At 35.8% G+C, this 16625-nt stretch overlaps 1 protein-coding gene across 2 annotated transcripts; it reads left to right on the top strand.

Moving 5' to 3' along the window:
- The first annotated feature begins 98 nt into the window (after window positions 1-98).
- LOC128212953 (uncharacterized) lies at window positions 99-14746 on the top strand. 2 transcript variants are annotated; one of them, XM_052918364.1, is made up of 5 exons: window positions 99-314; window positions 4539-4589; window positions 5115-5360; window positions 5728-5830; window positions 14196-14746. In XM_052918364.1, exons 3-5 carry the CDS (start codon window positions 5169-5171, stop codon window positions 14357-14359), a joined length of 459 nt encoding a protein of 152 aa, XP_052774324.1. In that variant the 5' UTR covers window positions 99-314; window positions 4539-4589; window positions 5115-5168; the 3' UTR covers window positions 14360-14746. The 2 variants fall into 2 exon arrangements, with proteins under 2 accessions (XP_052774324.1, XP_052774323.1); XM_052918363.1 differs by lacking the exon at window positions 4539-4589.
- Window positions 14747-16625: the final 1879 nt, after the last annotated feature.

The raw sequence follows: 16625 nt of genomic DNA, 5'->3' as shown, positions 1-16625 counted from the left end.
AAATAGTTTGAAAACAGATCTCCAAACAATAAATTCAGATTACATTAGTTGTTTTTTCAAAAATATTTCGTTGATGTAAGCTACAGCCGGTGTTTCAGAAGAAAATTCCGTATCAAAATTGTGTCCTAAATTGAGAATTTCACAAACATTATTTGTAAAGACAAGTACACGATGTGGATAACAATTGTGTTTCATTAATTAATTCGAAACATAATATATTTGAGATGTTTTCGATTGTATAGATTTGAGACGCGACCTAAGCCGCGACCGTTTGCCATTCCCGAAATCGAAGCGTCTTCACTTCGATATTATAAGTATGCATTTAGCACAACTGCATTTTCCTTTATCAACATACACAGAGAGCTCTGTTGAGAACCGAGTTGTGACTAGGGCAGCAAAAATATATGGTTAACTGTTATAATTTGTAAACTGATATATGTGAATAGCAGTATGTCTGGAAGGCTACCAGACAAATCGGCCCCTTACCAAATCGGCCCCTATCTCAAACGATTACCTTTTCGGCCCCTTACCAAATCGTCCCCATCCCGTAGACGTTTCGGCCCCTGATTACCGAGACGTTTCGGCCCTTATTTATATTTTATTTTTTTATTTCTAAATATAAGTAAAAAACATGTTATTTCATTTTTTTTATTTTAATAGACAAAGCTATATACATACATACAAAGGTATAGATAAAAATAGATTTAAAGAAAATATCTGTACACTTGAAAATATGTAAAGATTTATTCATGAGATATTTTTTATAAAACGAAATAGAGTTGAAGAAAAAAAATTAAACTTCATTTTTTTTAAATAATCTTTAAATATTATACATAACTATGTTGCTAATATTATGTATAATGACATGTCCATTGTCTAACATCAGTCTTGACCAAACACCTATCGCCCGCCATAGATGGCACCAACATTTTTCAGGAAATTTCTCGCAGGTGACATCATGCGAATCGTATGAGTCCCACTCATCCATGATCCTGGCGTCTAGAGCGGATACTTCATTTGAAGTTTCATCAAGGAACACGAAAATTTAACAGTAGCACAGCAACACGTTTAAAACAAATGGTACCCACTTTTAGAAACGATTTAATATATATACTTACGGTGTTTATATTACTCAAATCTTTAATCAACTGCAAATAACATTAAAAAAATAAAGACAATTATTCATTCACACGTCTTTGAATGTCTTTTTCACACCCACAACACTTACCGTTTGCCTTGTAAAGAACGCATGGTTCAAAGACACATTTTCTTTGAAGTCTTTAATGATCAATTAATAATTAACAGTTATAACAAATAAACTTTCTTAGATTTTTTAACATTTTATATTAAAAATCAGGGTTAATAGTTATTTAGATTTTAATTATATTTTTTATATCAGTCATATCAATGTTTTTCATGCATATTTGTCTATTTGTAAATTTAAAGATGTTATTTACAACTTATTTACAGATCTCATTTACTTTATAAGACGACCTACAATGTTTTTCTTTATACTCAAGATAAAAAATAAAATAAAATTAAGGGGCCGAAATGTCTCTGTTGAAAATCACTAAGGGGCCAAAACGTCTCGAGTCATTTTAATTCAGGGGACGAAATGGCAGGGCCGAAACGTCTTAGGGGCCGATTTTGTAGTAGGCCGATTTGGTAAGGGGCCGATTTGTCTTGGTCCCGTCTGGAAGAATTACGGACATTACTGACCATGGACATTACAGACCAGACATTACGGACCAGATTTAGGGACACTAGGGACCAGATTTAGGGACATTACGGACCATCTTCAGAAACTTACGGACCATGATTTATAATGTTTTTTAAACATTTTTTATTAAATTATTCACTCATTGGTTTTTAATTTGTTAATAAATACTTGAATATGACTGCTCAGTATGACAACTAACTATCTTCCATATAACTGAAAAATCCCGTGAAATTTGAATAGATCAATGGTTCAATATAAAATCTTGTGAAATTCCAAAATGTGATAAAGACCAATGTATTTATAATAAATTAATAAGTAAAACAATTATGTGAATAATAATGAACGAAATTTGAAAGATTGACAGTTAAATCAGTTAAAAGCAACAGAAGAAATATTTTCCCAAACAGTTCACTTCCCAAAATAAATCGAGCACATATAAGAACATATCAGTGTATACATGAATCACGATTGCATTACAACAAAAACAATAAACAGCACATGTCACCAAAGCCACCATTTTTATCTAAACTGGCCCATAAAGACTCGCACATGCTTTGAGCAGACTGCTTGTGGACAATTCGTTGGCAGAATACTCCGCCCAAAGCTTCATGAGCCGGCCTTGTGTCAAGGTTGAAGCCTTGTGTTTGTAGCGACACAACTTCCGTTCCTTAACAAGCTTGCACATAATGGGTATTTCATGGGCCTCTCTGTACAGGAGTTCTACCAGCAGGTAGAATGGCAGGTTTCCCATCTTTGCCTGTCGATTGAGCCTGGCATGCCAACCCTCGACGTTGTTATTGGTATGGATAGAGTGGCCGAAGACGGACCACAAGCGACTGGCCACATCTCATTCTGGATCCACGTGCTGCTGACATAATGAAGAAAGGAGATCATTCGTTCATCGTTGGCGTCCATCTTTTCCTCTATCTTTCTGAAGGCTGCTGGGATGTCGCCTGCTAGCAGTAGAGGCAGCGTGAAGACCTTACGCTTTAGCCGATACACGGCCTAAATATTTGAATGCAATAAGGCAACTGAAACCTACCTCAGTCTTAATTTTGATGGCAGTCAAGAGTCCGGGCTTGGACTCATGGTTGTGGGCTCCCCCGGCGACTCGATACTCAGACCCAAACTGTTTCACCGTAGCTGGACAGCCACTGCCTTTCCCTCTGATGCTGCAACGCCAATCAACCGTCCCCTTTACTAAGGTCCTCTTCTTAATGAAGGCGTAACCGTCTGACGACACCAGCTGGACTTCCATAGACTCCTCTGGTCGAGCTTCATCAGTACACGTAATGCACGTGAATTCTAACTCAGTACCATCCAGGTTCGCGGCATCATACTGGGCAATGGTTATACCTGTACCACAGCGTAGATGCAGCCAACGTTCACATGTCGCATTCCATGGCGCAGTGGTTTGCATAAACAACTCTAGAACAGTGGATACAACGAGCGCAAGGCATACTTAATAATAGTATGTTTAGTTCATGGTACGTAAGGTTCCGAAATATGGTACATTATAAGATAAAAACATATTTCGTTCATTATTATTCACATAATAATAATAATTTATTAAAAATACATAGGTCTTTAACATTGGAATTTCACAAGAATTTATACTGAACCATTGATCTATTCGAATTTCATGGGATTTTTCACAGTTACATTAAAGATAATTGTCATGTGTCATCATTCTGAGCACTCATATACAAGTATTTATTAACAAATTAAAGACCAATGAGTGAATAAATAAAAAAAAAATGTTTAAAAACATTATAAATCATGGTCCGTAATGTCCCTAAATCTGGTCCGTAGTGTCCCTAAATCTGGTCTGTAGTGTCCCTAAATCTGGTCCGTAATGTCTGGTCCGTAATGTCCATGGTCCGTAGTGTGCGTGACCAAATCTGGTCCGTAATGTCTGGTCCGTAATGTCCATGGTCCGTAGTGTCCGTCTGGAAAACGCTTAATGCACACCTTTAAAGCCTGCACATTGGTTACTCATATTAACTGTGTGTAATGTCAGTTTTTGGTTGAGCTTCGATGCTACTACCAATTGACGTGTGTGTGTGTGTGTTTGTATCAGTGACTATAACCCTTATATCATTAAAACTAGAAATGTGTCCATAGGACACGGATGCCCCCACTTCGATTTTTTGTCACAGAAAATAAGCCATAATGATTATTCAGGATAATCTGCACATATAGGATAAGTTGAGTTGAGTTGGGTTTTACGGCATCGCAAGACTGTATAGGTTATATGGCGCCATTCAGGCAGGAAAAAACTTGTTGGATCCACATTGGACACATACTTTTCAAGAATTAGATTGGAAACATAATTATATTTTTGAAGTATTTTTGGCAAAAAAGGGCCGTAACTCCTAAATGACTAAAGCGATTTCCATGACTATCGAACTTGATCAAGATATTATGGTCACAAACATGTGTTTAAAGTTTGGTGAGGATTGGACAAACAGTTTTCAAGAATTAGATTGGAAACATATATTTTTGAAGTATTTTTGGCAAAAAAGGGCCGTAACTCCTAAATGACTAAAGCGATTTCCATGACTATCGAACTTGATCAAGATATTATGGTCACAAACATGTGTTTAAAGTTTGGTGAGGATTGGACAAACGGTTTTCAAGAATTAGATCGGAAACAATCTTCGGGACGTACGTACGTACAGACAGACGTACGTACGGACAAGGGCAACCCTATATGCCGCCACTTTGTGGGGGCATAATAACATTTTTGGAGATCTAATACAAAATAAACAAGATCGCCAACTGACACTAAATACATGTATGTCCATCTTATTTTTAGAACACCCAGATTGGTGATAAGTGGTTTGTGATTGGATCAGACCAATTTTAGGTAATTTCTATAAATAAAGGGTGATAACTCTGGTGTGACTTAAGCGATATGGTTTGTTATAGAACTTGTCCAAGATATTAAAGCTGCACTCTCACAGATTTACCGTTTTTCCAACTTTTTAATTTTTTGTCTTGGAATTGGCCAATTTTTGCATACATATCTGCAAACCAGTGAGGAAAGACTGTTGACAAAAGATCAGATAGCAGATTTTCATATTTCCATTCCAAATTTAACAAGATTTGCTGAAATTTTCGTATGTTCTTGGCTTTATGAAAATTATTGGGGGAAACATATTTTATATTATTTCAAGTGTTTTGAAGTTTGGTGAATGGAAAATGCATTTGAGGCTATCTATGAGTCCCTGTAATGTTTTAGAAAACAAATCTTCCCGCCAAGTTTTAAAAAAATCTTGATAAGAATACAGCCTTTTTTCAGTCAATACTTGTTTAATTGTAGAGTAGCAGTGTTTTAAGCTTGTTGGTGTTTTTAGAATAAACGATAAGTTTTAACATTTATCGGTTTTAGATTTGAATGAAGTCGGGAGCCTGCTCTTTCTGCAAGTGATGTAGCATTGTTGCCATGAGTACAACCCTTGACAGACCAGCCAGGAAGCTCTTCCTGAGCCACCTGCTGAGTTGCCGCCAATGTGCACAATCGTCCAAAACCACAGTCCAGTCACAAGATCCCTCAGTCAGCAAAATATGGACTGCGGAATGTGAAGAGAGAAGTGTTGAGTTTTCCATGCTTTCAGTTCAAGGGGTAGTTATAGAGGTAAATTGTGATGTAAAAACACTCAGGGCTGGTCTTGTGCAAATTGCATTGTCAAACCAAAAATGACCTGTTGCTTATCAACCTACATGTGGCTGTACTTTGTGTCTTACGTTTACTAAAAATAACCAGATATTGGTTCAGAAAGTAATTCCTCAATTTAAAGATGTTGAAATATTTCCAATATATTTGTTAAAATCATGTTTTCTAAATATCAGAATTATTCTTTTTCTATGAAAAATTTGTGATAGACTGATTGAAATTGTGAGCAAATGTAAAATGCTGGATTATGTGTTTCGGATATAGGTCTATTGAATTTAAAAATTATCAATTCTTCTTGCCAACCTTTAGTATATATTCTGATTTTCAGACGCGAGACAATGGAGACAGTATTCTCATAGATGACACCACAGCAGTAGCCCTAGTGAAAGGTTGCTCTAAAATCCCATTCCACGCATCCACACCTGCTAAAGGTAAGCATTCTAAGGAAAACATGTGTGGGTGGTTCATTGCTCAAGCATGTGTTGTTGTTTTTTTTAAACTAGCTCAGACAATAGAATGGCACGATTGGCAATATTCATGCCTAACGATCTGATTCCAGTCGGAAGGCAACATTTTGCTTTGAATGAAGACTTCAAACAAAGATAACTTTACTATTTCTTCACCATTTTAAATGAAACATTGTTTTAAGTCTTCATTTTAAGCAAAATGTTGCCTTCCGACATAGCACATATGACGTAATTTATCACGTGGTATACACCCACTGGTTTCTGTACTTTGTAAGTTTTGCCTTAGTTATTGGTGACCAGACCTGCAGTAGGACCACAGATAGACAATTATTTTGTTGTTATGTGGACAATTAACCCTTAAGCTGCTGATGGGGATTTTAAAGGCTTTGCAAACAGCTTGGAACCAGACCAGACGCTGAGTAACTCGGTGTGTGTTCCAAGCTGTTTGCCACTCGGTCAATATATCCCCAAAGTTTTAAAGAAAATTGAAAGAAATTTAGAATAAACCAGACGACATTTTTGAGCAGACGACAATTTACCCAGCATGCAAAGGGTTAATAACAAAATTAATATGCTAATGGACTTTCCATACGTTTTAATATGGATAAAGGAAATCTTGTTGGCATGGTGCTCATAGACTTACAGAAAGCGTTTGATACGGTCAACCATGATATTCTTCTAATGAAACTTAAAGCCATTGGTCTGAACGAGTCAACAACACGATGGTTTTCCTCATACCTGTCCGACCGTCACCAACTTGTTTCAGTCTCTGGTACTTTATCCTCTCAATCAAAGGTCACATGTGGTGTCCCACAAGGATCAGTATTAGGTCCACTTTTATTTTTAATTTACGTGAATGATATGCCAGCTGTTGTCAGAAATAAGCTGCTCCTATACACCGATGATTCCGCAATTTTAGTGTCAGGCAAAAGTACAGAAGATTTAGAGTCTAGCCTTTCTGAAGAATTAGAACTTGTTAGTGAGTGGCTTATCTGTAATAAGCTATCTCTGCATTTGGGTAAAACAGAAACTATTTTATTCAGGTCAAAACAGAGGCTTAAATCTAAAGGCAATCTAAACGTGACTTGCAAAGGTTTGCCAATTGAATGTAAAACTTCAGTAAAATATTTAGGCGCAACCATTGATAATTGCTTGTCTTTTGAGGACATGGCTAGGTCGGTCATGAAAAAGGCAAATAAAAGGTTAAAATTCTTATTTAGGAAGCTTGAGTACCTGACCCAGCACACAAAAAGGTTACTGGTCATGTCCCTTATTCAGTGCCATCTAGACTTTGCCTCTACCATCTGGTTTTATTCTGTTAACCAAGACTTGCGTAATAAGCTTCAGGTCACACAAAACAAACTAATGAGATTTGTTTTAAATTTAGAATCTAGGTCCCACAATGGAAAATCTCAGTTTAATTGTCTTAACTGGTTACCTGTGGACAAAAGGGTTGATTTTATAACTCTTTGTCATGTTTTTAAGATTCATTCCAAATTGGCCCCTTCATATCTAAGTGAACATTTTAACCCCGTTAGTGTGGCACACAATTATAAAACTAGATTCAGAATGTCCGCTACATCTCAGGGCACTGATTTTATGGATAGTAGGCGTTTTTCATATCCAAAGGTCAATAGTTTTGGTAAGAAATCCTTTGCTTACCGAGGATGCTCACTATGGAATGATCTCCCTAAGGAAATAAGGTTCAGCAAGTCTTTGAAGTCTTTTAAATCTTCCCTTAAAACATATTTGTTGGACTAGGGCTGTTCATATATCATGTATTTTATATTGTAATAGATAGGTTCATGTCCAAGGTAATCTTACATTTTTAATTTAGCATACCTATTATTCATGGATATTTATGTCTTGTTTTATTGTCCATTGTTGAAGGCTATTTATACTTTGCGGAACGGAACGAAACGGAACGGAACAAACATTGAGGCACCACACGGGGCACAGCATTTTTTTTACTAATATGTAAATATATTAAATAATAATAATGATATATTGAAACTGCCTAGCGAACAGTCGATCAAGGGCTTTTTCGAACTGAACCATCTGAAAACCCACTTCTATATGGATATTAAAATCTTCGGGACTGCAAACAGTTGTTCCGTTTCGTTCCGCAAAGTATAAATATCCCATAGAATAATGATATTTAGCGGAACGGAACGGAACAAGATTTATTTTTTCTTGTCAATGGAATTTTTCATCCTGGTATATTACAGGTACACGAATTTATTACATGCAACCTAGCTGTTTTAAAAAACTATGTTCTTGACTAAGTCAATATAGGAAATCCTATCGCCATAAAATTTATATATTTAAATGTTTTGCACTTGTTGCAGTAATTTAATATTTATTATTCATATAAACTGACGAATGAAAAAAAAATGAGTAGACAATCTAAATATTTTTGGCGATATCAGGACCTCTTTAATATGTATCGAATGGCCGTCATATCCAGTACACTCATTTTGTATTATATAAAATTCTAAAAAATATTAATAATCATCGTAAACAAATTAAATTTGAAAACATGCTTGCCATATATAAATTGATATTAATAATTAATATTAATAAAGTTGAAATATCACTATTACAGTCAGCATTGTGTACAAACCATGTCTTCAACTTTATAAATTGTGATTCCGTTTCGTTCCGCAAAGTATAAATATCCCCTAAGATAATGATATTTAGCGGAACGGAACGGAACAAGATTTGTAGCTGCCAACTTCCCTACATGAATCAGAGGTGGAGGACAAATGATGTCAGACTAAATGTCTTATCAAATCGGCACGGAGAACATTGCCCGCCCAAGGATCGAACTTAGACACCGACGCTCCTACTTATTGATCTAAGCGGGCGGGTTGGAAACTTCTATAATTATCGTAAACAAATTCAATTTAAAAACATATAATTTGAATGTGCATGCAGTAATAAAGCTGAAATACATGTATCACTATTACAGTCAGCATTGTGTACAAACCATGTCTTCAACTCTATAAATTGTGATTCCGTTTCGTTCCGCAAAGTATAAATATCCCCTAGGATAATGATATTTAGCGGAACGGAACGGAACAAGATTTGTTATTCAATATCCATTTCCTCCTTTATAATGCTTGTATAAACTTCACATATAAATAATCATTCATGATGCATAAACAAAATCGCAGGCTACATATCCTGCTAATGAAGACTCGTCAACAAAGTGAAGAGTCTTCATTAGCAGCGCATGATAGCAGGATAACTGATTATATATAAGTGAAGTTTATACAAGCATTATAAAGGAGGAAATGAGTCATAAATAACAAATCTTGTTCCGTTCCGTTCCGCTAAATATCATTATCCTAGGGGATATTTATACTCTGCGGAACGAAACGGAATCACAATTTATAGAGTTGAAGCCATGGTTTGTACACAATGCCGACTGTAATAGTGATATTTCAACTTTTATTAGTGCATGCATATTCAAATTATATATTGCAAATGTGTTTTCAAATTTAATTTGTTTACGATAATTATATAACTTTCTAACCCGCCCGCTTAGATCAGTAGGTAGGAGCATCAGTGTCGCGAGTTCGATCCTTGGGTGGGCAATGTTCTCCATGAAGATGACAAGTCATTTAGTCTGACATCATTTGTACTCCACCTCTGATTCTTGTGGGGAAGTTGGCAGTCACAAATCTTGTTCGGTTCCGTAAGCTAAATATCATTATCCTAGGGGAAATCTTGTTCCGTTCCATTCCGCTAAATATCATTATCCTAGGGGATATTTATACTTTGCGGAACGAAACGGACTCACAATTTATAGAGTTGAAGACAAGGATTGTACATAATGCTGACTGTAATAGTGATATTTCAGTTTTATTAGTGCATGCACATTCAAATTATATGGCAAACATGTTTTTAAATTTAATTTGTTTACGATAATGATATAGTTTCCAACACGCACACTTAGGTCTGTAGGTAAGAGCGTCGGTCTTCGGGTCGCAGAGTCGCAAGTTCGATCCGGGAAGTTGGCAGTTACTTGCGGAGAACAGGTAAGTACGGGTACAGAATCCAGGAACACCGTTTAGGTTAACTGCCCATCGTTACATGACTGAAATACTGTTGAAAACGGTGTTATATAAGTTCCACATTTCTGTATTTGATTTATATGTTGTGATTTCTAAAAGTGACGAGTCTTCATTAGCAGGATATGTAGCCTGCGATTTTGTTTATGCATCATGAATGATTATTTATATGTGAAGTTTATACAAGCATTATAAAGGAGGAAATGGATATTGAATAACAAATCTTGTTCCGTTCCGTTCCGCTAAATATCATTATCCTAGGGGATATTTATACTTTGCGGAACGAAACGGAATCACAATTTATAGAGTTGAAGACATGGTTTGTACACAATGCTGACTGTAATAGTGATACATGTATTTCAGCTTTATTACTGCATGCACATTCAAATTATATGTTTTTAAATTGAATTTGTTTACGATAATTATAGAAGTTTCCAACCCGCCCGCTTAAATCAATAAGTAGGAGCGTCGGTGTCTAAGTTCGATCCTTGGGCGGGCAATGTTCTCCGTGCCGATTTGATAAGACATTTAGTCTGACATCATTTGTCCTCCACCTCTGATTCATGTAGGGAAGTTGGCAGCTACAAATCTTGTTCCGTTCCGTTCCGCTAAATATCATTATCCTAGGGGATATTTATACTTTGCGGAACGAAACGGAATCACAATTTATAGAGTTGAAGACATGGTTTGTACACAATGCTGACTGTAATAGTGATACATGTATTTCAGCTTTATTACTGCATGCACATTCAAATTATATGTTTTTAAATTGAATTTGTTTACGATAATTATAGAAGTTTCCAACCCGCCCGCTTAAATCAATAAGTAGGAGCGTCGGTGTCTAAGGTCGATCCTTGGGCGGGCAATGTTCTCCGTGCCGATTTGATAAGACATTTAGTCTGACATCATTTGTCCTCCACCTCTGATTCATGTAGGGAAGTTGGCAGCTACAAATCTTGTTCCGTTCCGTTCCGCTAAATATCATTATCCTAGGGGATATTTATACTTTGCGGAACGAAACGGAATCACAATTTATAGAGTTGAAGACATGGTTTGTACACAATGCTGACTGTAATAGTGATACATGTATTTCAGCTTTATTAGTGCATGCACATTCAAATTATATGTTTTTAAATTGAATTTGTTATCGATAATTATAGAAGTTTACAACCCGCCCGCTTAGATCAATAAGTAGGAGCGTCGGTGTCTAAGTTCGATCCTTGGGCGGGCAATGTTCTCCGTGCCGATTCGATAAGACATTTAGTCTGACATCATTTGTCCTCCACCTCTGATTCATGTAGGGAAGTTGGCAGCTACAAATCTTGTTCCGTTCCGTTCCGCTAAATATCATTATCCTAGGGGATATTTATACTTTGCGGAACGAAACGGAATCACAATTTATACAGTTGAAGACATGGTTTGTACACAATGCTGACTGTAATAGTGATACATGTATTTCAGCTTTATTACTGCATGCACATTCAAATTATATGTTTTTAAATTGAATTTGTTTACGATAATTATAGAAGTTTCCAACCCGCCCGCTTAAATCAATAAGTAGGAGCGTCGGTGTCTAAGTTCGATCCTTGGGCGGGCAATGTTCTCCGTGCCGATTTGATAAGACATTTAGTCTGACATCATTTGTCCTCCACCTCTGATTCATGTAGGGAAGTTGGCAGCTACAAATCTTGTTCCGTTCCGTTCCGCTAAATATCATTATCCTAGGGGATATTTATACTTTGCGGAACGAAACGGAATCACAATTTATAGAGTTGAAGACATGGTTTGTACACAATGCTGACTGTAATAGTGATACATATATTTCAGCTTTATTACTGCATGCACATTCAAATTATATGTTTTTAAATTGAATTTGTTTACGATAATTATAGAAGTTACCAACCCGCCCGCTTAGATCAATAAGTAGGAGCGTCGGTGTCTAAGTTCGATCCTTGGGCGGGCAATGTTCTCCGTGCCGATTTGATAAGACATTTAGTCTGACATCATTTGTCCTCCACCTCTGATTCATGTAGGGAAGTTGGCAGCTACAAATCTTGTTCCGTTCCGTTCCGTTCCGCTAAATATCATTATCTTAGGGGATATTTATACTTTGCGGAACGAAACGGAATCACAATTTATAAAGTTGAAGACATGGTTTGTACACAATGCCGACTGTAATAGTGATATTTCAACTTTATTAATATTAATTATTAATATCAATTTATATATGGCAAGCATGTTTTCAAATTTAATTTGTTTACGATGATTATTAATATTTTTTAGAATTTTATATAATACAAAAGGAGTGTACTGGATATGACGGCCATTCGATACATATTAAAGAGGTCCTGATATCGCCAAAAAATATTTAGATTGTCTACTCATTTTTTTTTTCATTCGTCAGTTTATATGAATAATAAATATTGAATTACTGCAACAAGTGCAAAACATTTAAATATATAAATTTTATGGCGATAGGATTTCCTATATTGACTAAGTCAAGAACATAGTTTTTTAAAACAGCTAGGTTGCATGTAATAAATTCGTGTACCTGTAATATACCAGGATGAAAAATTCCATTGACAAGAAAAAATAAATCTTGTTCCGTTCCGTTCCGCTAAATATCATTATTCTATGGGATATTTATACTTTGCGGAACGAAACGGAACAACTGTTTGCAGTCCCGAAGATTTTAATATCCATTTAGAAGTGGGTTTTCAGATGGTTCAGTTCGAAAAAGCCCTTGATCGACTGTTCGCTAGGCAGTTTCAATATATCATTATTATTATTTAATATATTTACATATTAGTAAAAAAATGCTGTGCCCCGTGTGGTGCCTCAATGTTTGTTCCGTTCCGTTTCGTTCCGTTCCGCAAAGTATAAATAGCATTGTTGAATACATTCTGTTAAAAGTCCGCCCGGTTAGCTCAATCGGTAGAGCGCTGGACTCTGAATCGGACAACCCGGGTTCGATTCCCGGGCGGACCAGGTCACTTCTGTTGTGATTGGTTATGAAATCCTTTCTACGGCCATTCGCACTGTACCACTGCCCCTGGCATGTACAGAAGTTGTCAGTTCCTTGCAGAGGTGAAGGCACCCAGTACTGGTTCTGCCCAGGATAGGTGTGCGGTGGTTGAACTGTCACTCTGGGACCCTTCAATGTGCTCACGCCGGGACCCGGAGTATAAACTACTAACACCACCACCATTCTGTTAATCTAGTATTTGAACAGCACTTCAATTGTGATACACTGTGATACTTCTTATTTTACCTAACATATATATTATTTATATTTAAATATGCAATACAATTAATAAATAATCAGTCTTCTACTGTGATTTTTTTTTTTTTTTTTTTTTAATTATAATTTCTTAATAGCATGTCTTCCTATGTCAACTAGTTTGTTATATAAGGACCACAATGGAAATAAGGGATTATCAATCCCTTTTTTGTGTTATCCTTAGATATATAATGTAGTTAACATGGATATATTTTATTCCTGATATTATTTATCATGTGTTTAATTCCATGCTATGTACATTTTATGCTGAAATAAATCTATCTATCTATCTATCTAAAGCTGATCTTGTCAATACAAAATATGTATTTATCATTAGACAAGAGTTTTAAATAGGTCTGCCACTAGCAATTTTTAGTATTCAGTGATTTGAACTAGTCAAATGACAAATAAATTGTTTATTGCGTTGCCTGCAAAGCATTGCAGAAACATGGGATCACTCTGTGGGATGTCTGTGTCATACTTTTGTTTCCTTTTCATAATTTTAAGGACTTGTTGAAGTCTCAAAATGTTGTATGCATTTTGGTCTTACTTGGTAGATGACACCTTCTGAATTTGGGTTCATTAAGTTAAAGGTCAAGGTATTGGTGAATGTAACTTATAAAATGTTTTCCCGAGTTATATAGCCAAGACGAGACTCTTGGAACCAAGGTCCTCCAACTTACCATAGTAGGATTATTGATCACGACACCTTTTTTAAAGTCAAATCAGGGTTTTGGTGATCATATCCTAGAAATCAGATCCTACAGTCCTCAAACTTGGTAGGATTATTTATCATGACTTAGGGATGAATCATGTTGATTTTAAGTTCAGTAGGTCAATGTCAAAATGACCTTGACTTAACAGGTGACTCATCAAATTTACAAAATTGTAGTGACTGCATCTTGATTAAGAGTGGTGGTTATTTTATGGGGGTTTTATTGTATTGATGCAATTTTCTGCTTTTATTTGGAAGGCCAGTACCTGATGATCATTGGTCAGCTGGTGCGGCCAGGAAGTATCCCAATGATCCGGCCTGTGAAGATACAGAACCTCAGTCACAACCTCGCACTCACCGCCATGTGGCCCCTGGAAGTCATGGACGGTCTCAACCAGGATAGTTCTGCCGCTGGTTGCTGACAACCAATACTATTCTCAATAAAGCTGTGTTAAAAGCTTTTAAAACCAATTTGTTGTAATACTCAAAAAGTTCACAGGCGATTGTTTCATAGACTTTTAGGATGAATTGCCTAAGGTGACTTAGGCTATACATGTAACAGGTAATGGTGCATGGAGAACAACTTGTGGTGCTGTAGATGTATTAACAATATGTGACATGTTATCATGTGTAGTCTATTCTACATGACAATAATACCATACATGTTGTTTGATTTTTACTTTGTACTTGTTTTTAACATACTGGTACTTGTTTTCCAAACACAGTTACACCATATTTGTTAGTGCATTGTATTTCTTGATTTGATTATCTGCTTCTGATTTGGAAAAATAAATGAATAAATGATTGCAGCTGCTCTTATTGCACCTTTTTGATGGGTAAGTATAATGAACATTCCTGGCTTTAGATGTCCGGTCAGTAATATTCAAGGTCATATATATTTAATAAACCTTGGTACTCTTGTGGTCATGTATACCACTATAAACCTGGGTAGTCTTTAAGCCTTGGTAGTCAATCACACATGTTATAAGCAAGATTTTTGCATCAAAGTGGTGTGCAAGAAAAACTGCCTAGAGCAGCCTTCTCAAATCTTCCTACAATTGGGATAATCACAAATAGAAATCCACAAAGATATTCACTTTTATTTTTCATGCATGCTTTTAAAACGAAGTATAAGCAACAGTACAGAGTAAATGAAAGACTTTTAACTTAAGAATTACAGGTGTTTGATAACATTGAAAGACTGTTCAACAAAGGGTGCGCACAGAAATTATTTTTTTACTACCAAAACTTCTTCACAATAGCGCTTACAAAAAGAAGTCAAAGATGTACAAGACTAATATCTAAACAATGTTTAATGCAGACATTGCAATTCTGTGTTTAAAACTTGCTTTATAACTTGAAGACTTGATGATTCCTTCTCAAGGTTGGTCAGACACAGTCCCACAACATGTACTGGACATCATCACCACAAACACGGTTAAAGTACCATTTCATACATAAAGACAGTAATACACGTAGTTCCAGTAAATATTTGAATTTAGAGAATCTTTCAAGATGTCAAATATGATGGTGTGAACATACAGGAGAATTTTACACATAGGAGACTGTCTAAAATCTACAGTTTTACCGAAACTGTTAAATGCTAATAAAACATTTAACTTATTTTATCATGTTTCATCTTATGCATCGAAAAGTAACAATCGAAAACAAAATGATTATCTCCTAACCGTTTTGTCATTATCTTCCCTTTCAGTAAATTGCAATGTAACAACACTTCCATGCTGAATTTCATGACCTGATCAAGCTAATTTCACTATTTTTGATTTGGTATAAATTATTTAATTTTCAGCTTTTGTATATACACAAGTGTATGGAGATATTTAAGGGAAACCAAAGTAATTTGACTGCATGAATAATGATGCTTCAACTAAAGCTTAAGATGTTTCCAGAAATTGGGGCCATATTAATGTTTTACCTAGGATTAAACACATTCAATATGTAAGATTGGACAAGCATGCCATAATACTTCACATCATCAATGAGTAACTATGTGCTTCTTAACAAACGTGTGGAACAAGTCTAAACATCCACTGAACATGATCATGATATATCTGATCTAAAAACAACTCCACAGAACAGTTCAGGATAAACATTATTACAGGGAAATACCAGAGCCAAAGCTGATGTATTTCAAAAATACTTTAAACAGATATGGCATGTAACAACAATGTTAAAATGTAACTGTTGTAAATACGTACAATTTTATTAAAAGCTAGGTATGTTTTTAAGCCATACAATTGTGAAGGATACACAAATACATTTTTTATTAAGATTGACTACACTTTAATTGGAATCTCTACCAAGACTGTATTTAATAGTTCAAGCTTTTGATGTCTAACAGCGAACTGCAGGAAAAAAGATCACCTCTTTTCACTATTTCAATGAAGTCTTGCTTTTTATAAAAAAAAGTCTTGGCTAAGATTCGGTGTGTTTCAAGAGGAGATACTTGGTAGGCATGGCTTGATATTGGACAAAATGTCCACCCAATTTTACCCTAAAAAAATGCCAGAGTTGACCTAACTTACCCAAGGTGCCCATCAGAATGCGATAACCTCCCCACGCGACCATGCAAAACCAATTATCTCCTGACTTAAAGCACAAAAAACGGATGTTGCAGCCTAAGTAAGGATGAAATGATTCAATGTGATATCTTTCTGTCTGTTTTAG

Source organism: Mya arenaria, chromosome 13 (assembly GCF_026914265.1).
Source record: "Mya arenaria isolate MELC-2E11 chromosome 13, ASM2691426v1".
In the NCBI taxonomy this organism is placed as follows: Eukaryota; Metazoa; Mollusca; class Bivalvia; order Myida; family Myidae; genus Mya; species Mya arenaria.
Note: the sequence above shows the minus strand (reverse complement) of the source record. Positions and strands in the feature narration are given on the sequence as shown.

Excerpts from the sequence above, each read along its gene's own strand:
- LOC128212953 (XM_052918363.1), top strand. The coding sequence starts at position 5,169 with ATGAGTACAACCCTTGACAGACCAGCCAGGAAGCTCTTCCTGAGCCAC. Across the intron at positions 5,361-5,727 it reads TTCAAGGGGTAGTTATAGAG|ACGCGAGACAATGGAGACAG; the intron begins GTAAATTGTGAT and ends TCTGATTTTCAG. Across the intron at positions 5,831-14,195 it reads CGCATCCACACCTGCTAAAG|GCCAGTACCTGATGATCATT; the intron begins GTAAGCATTCTA and ends TTTATTTGGAAG.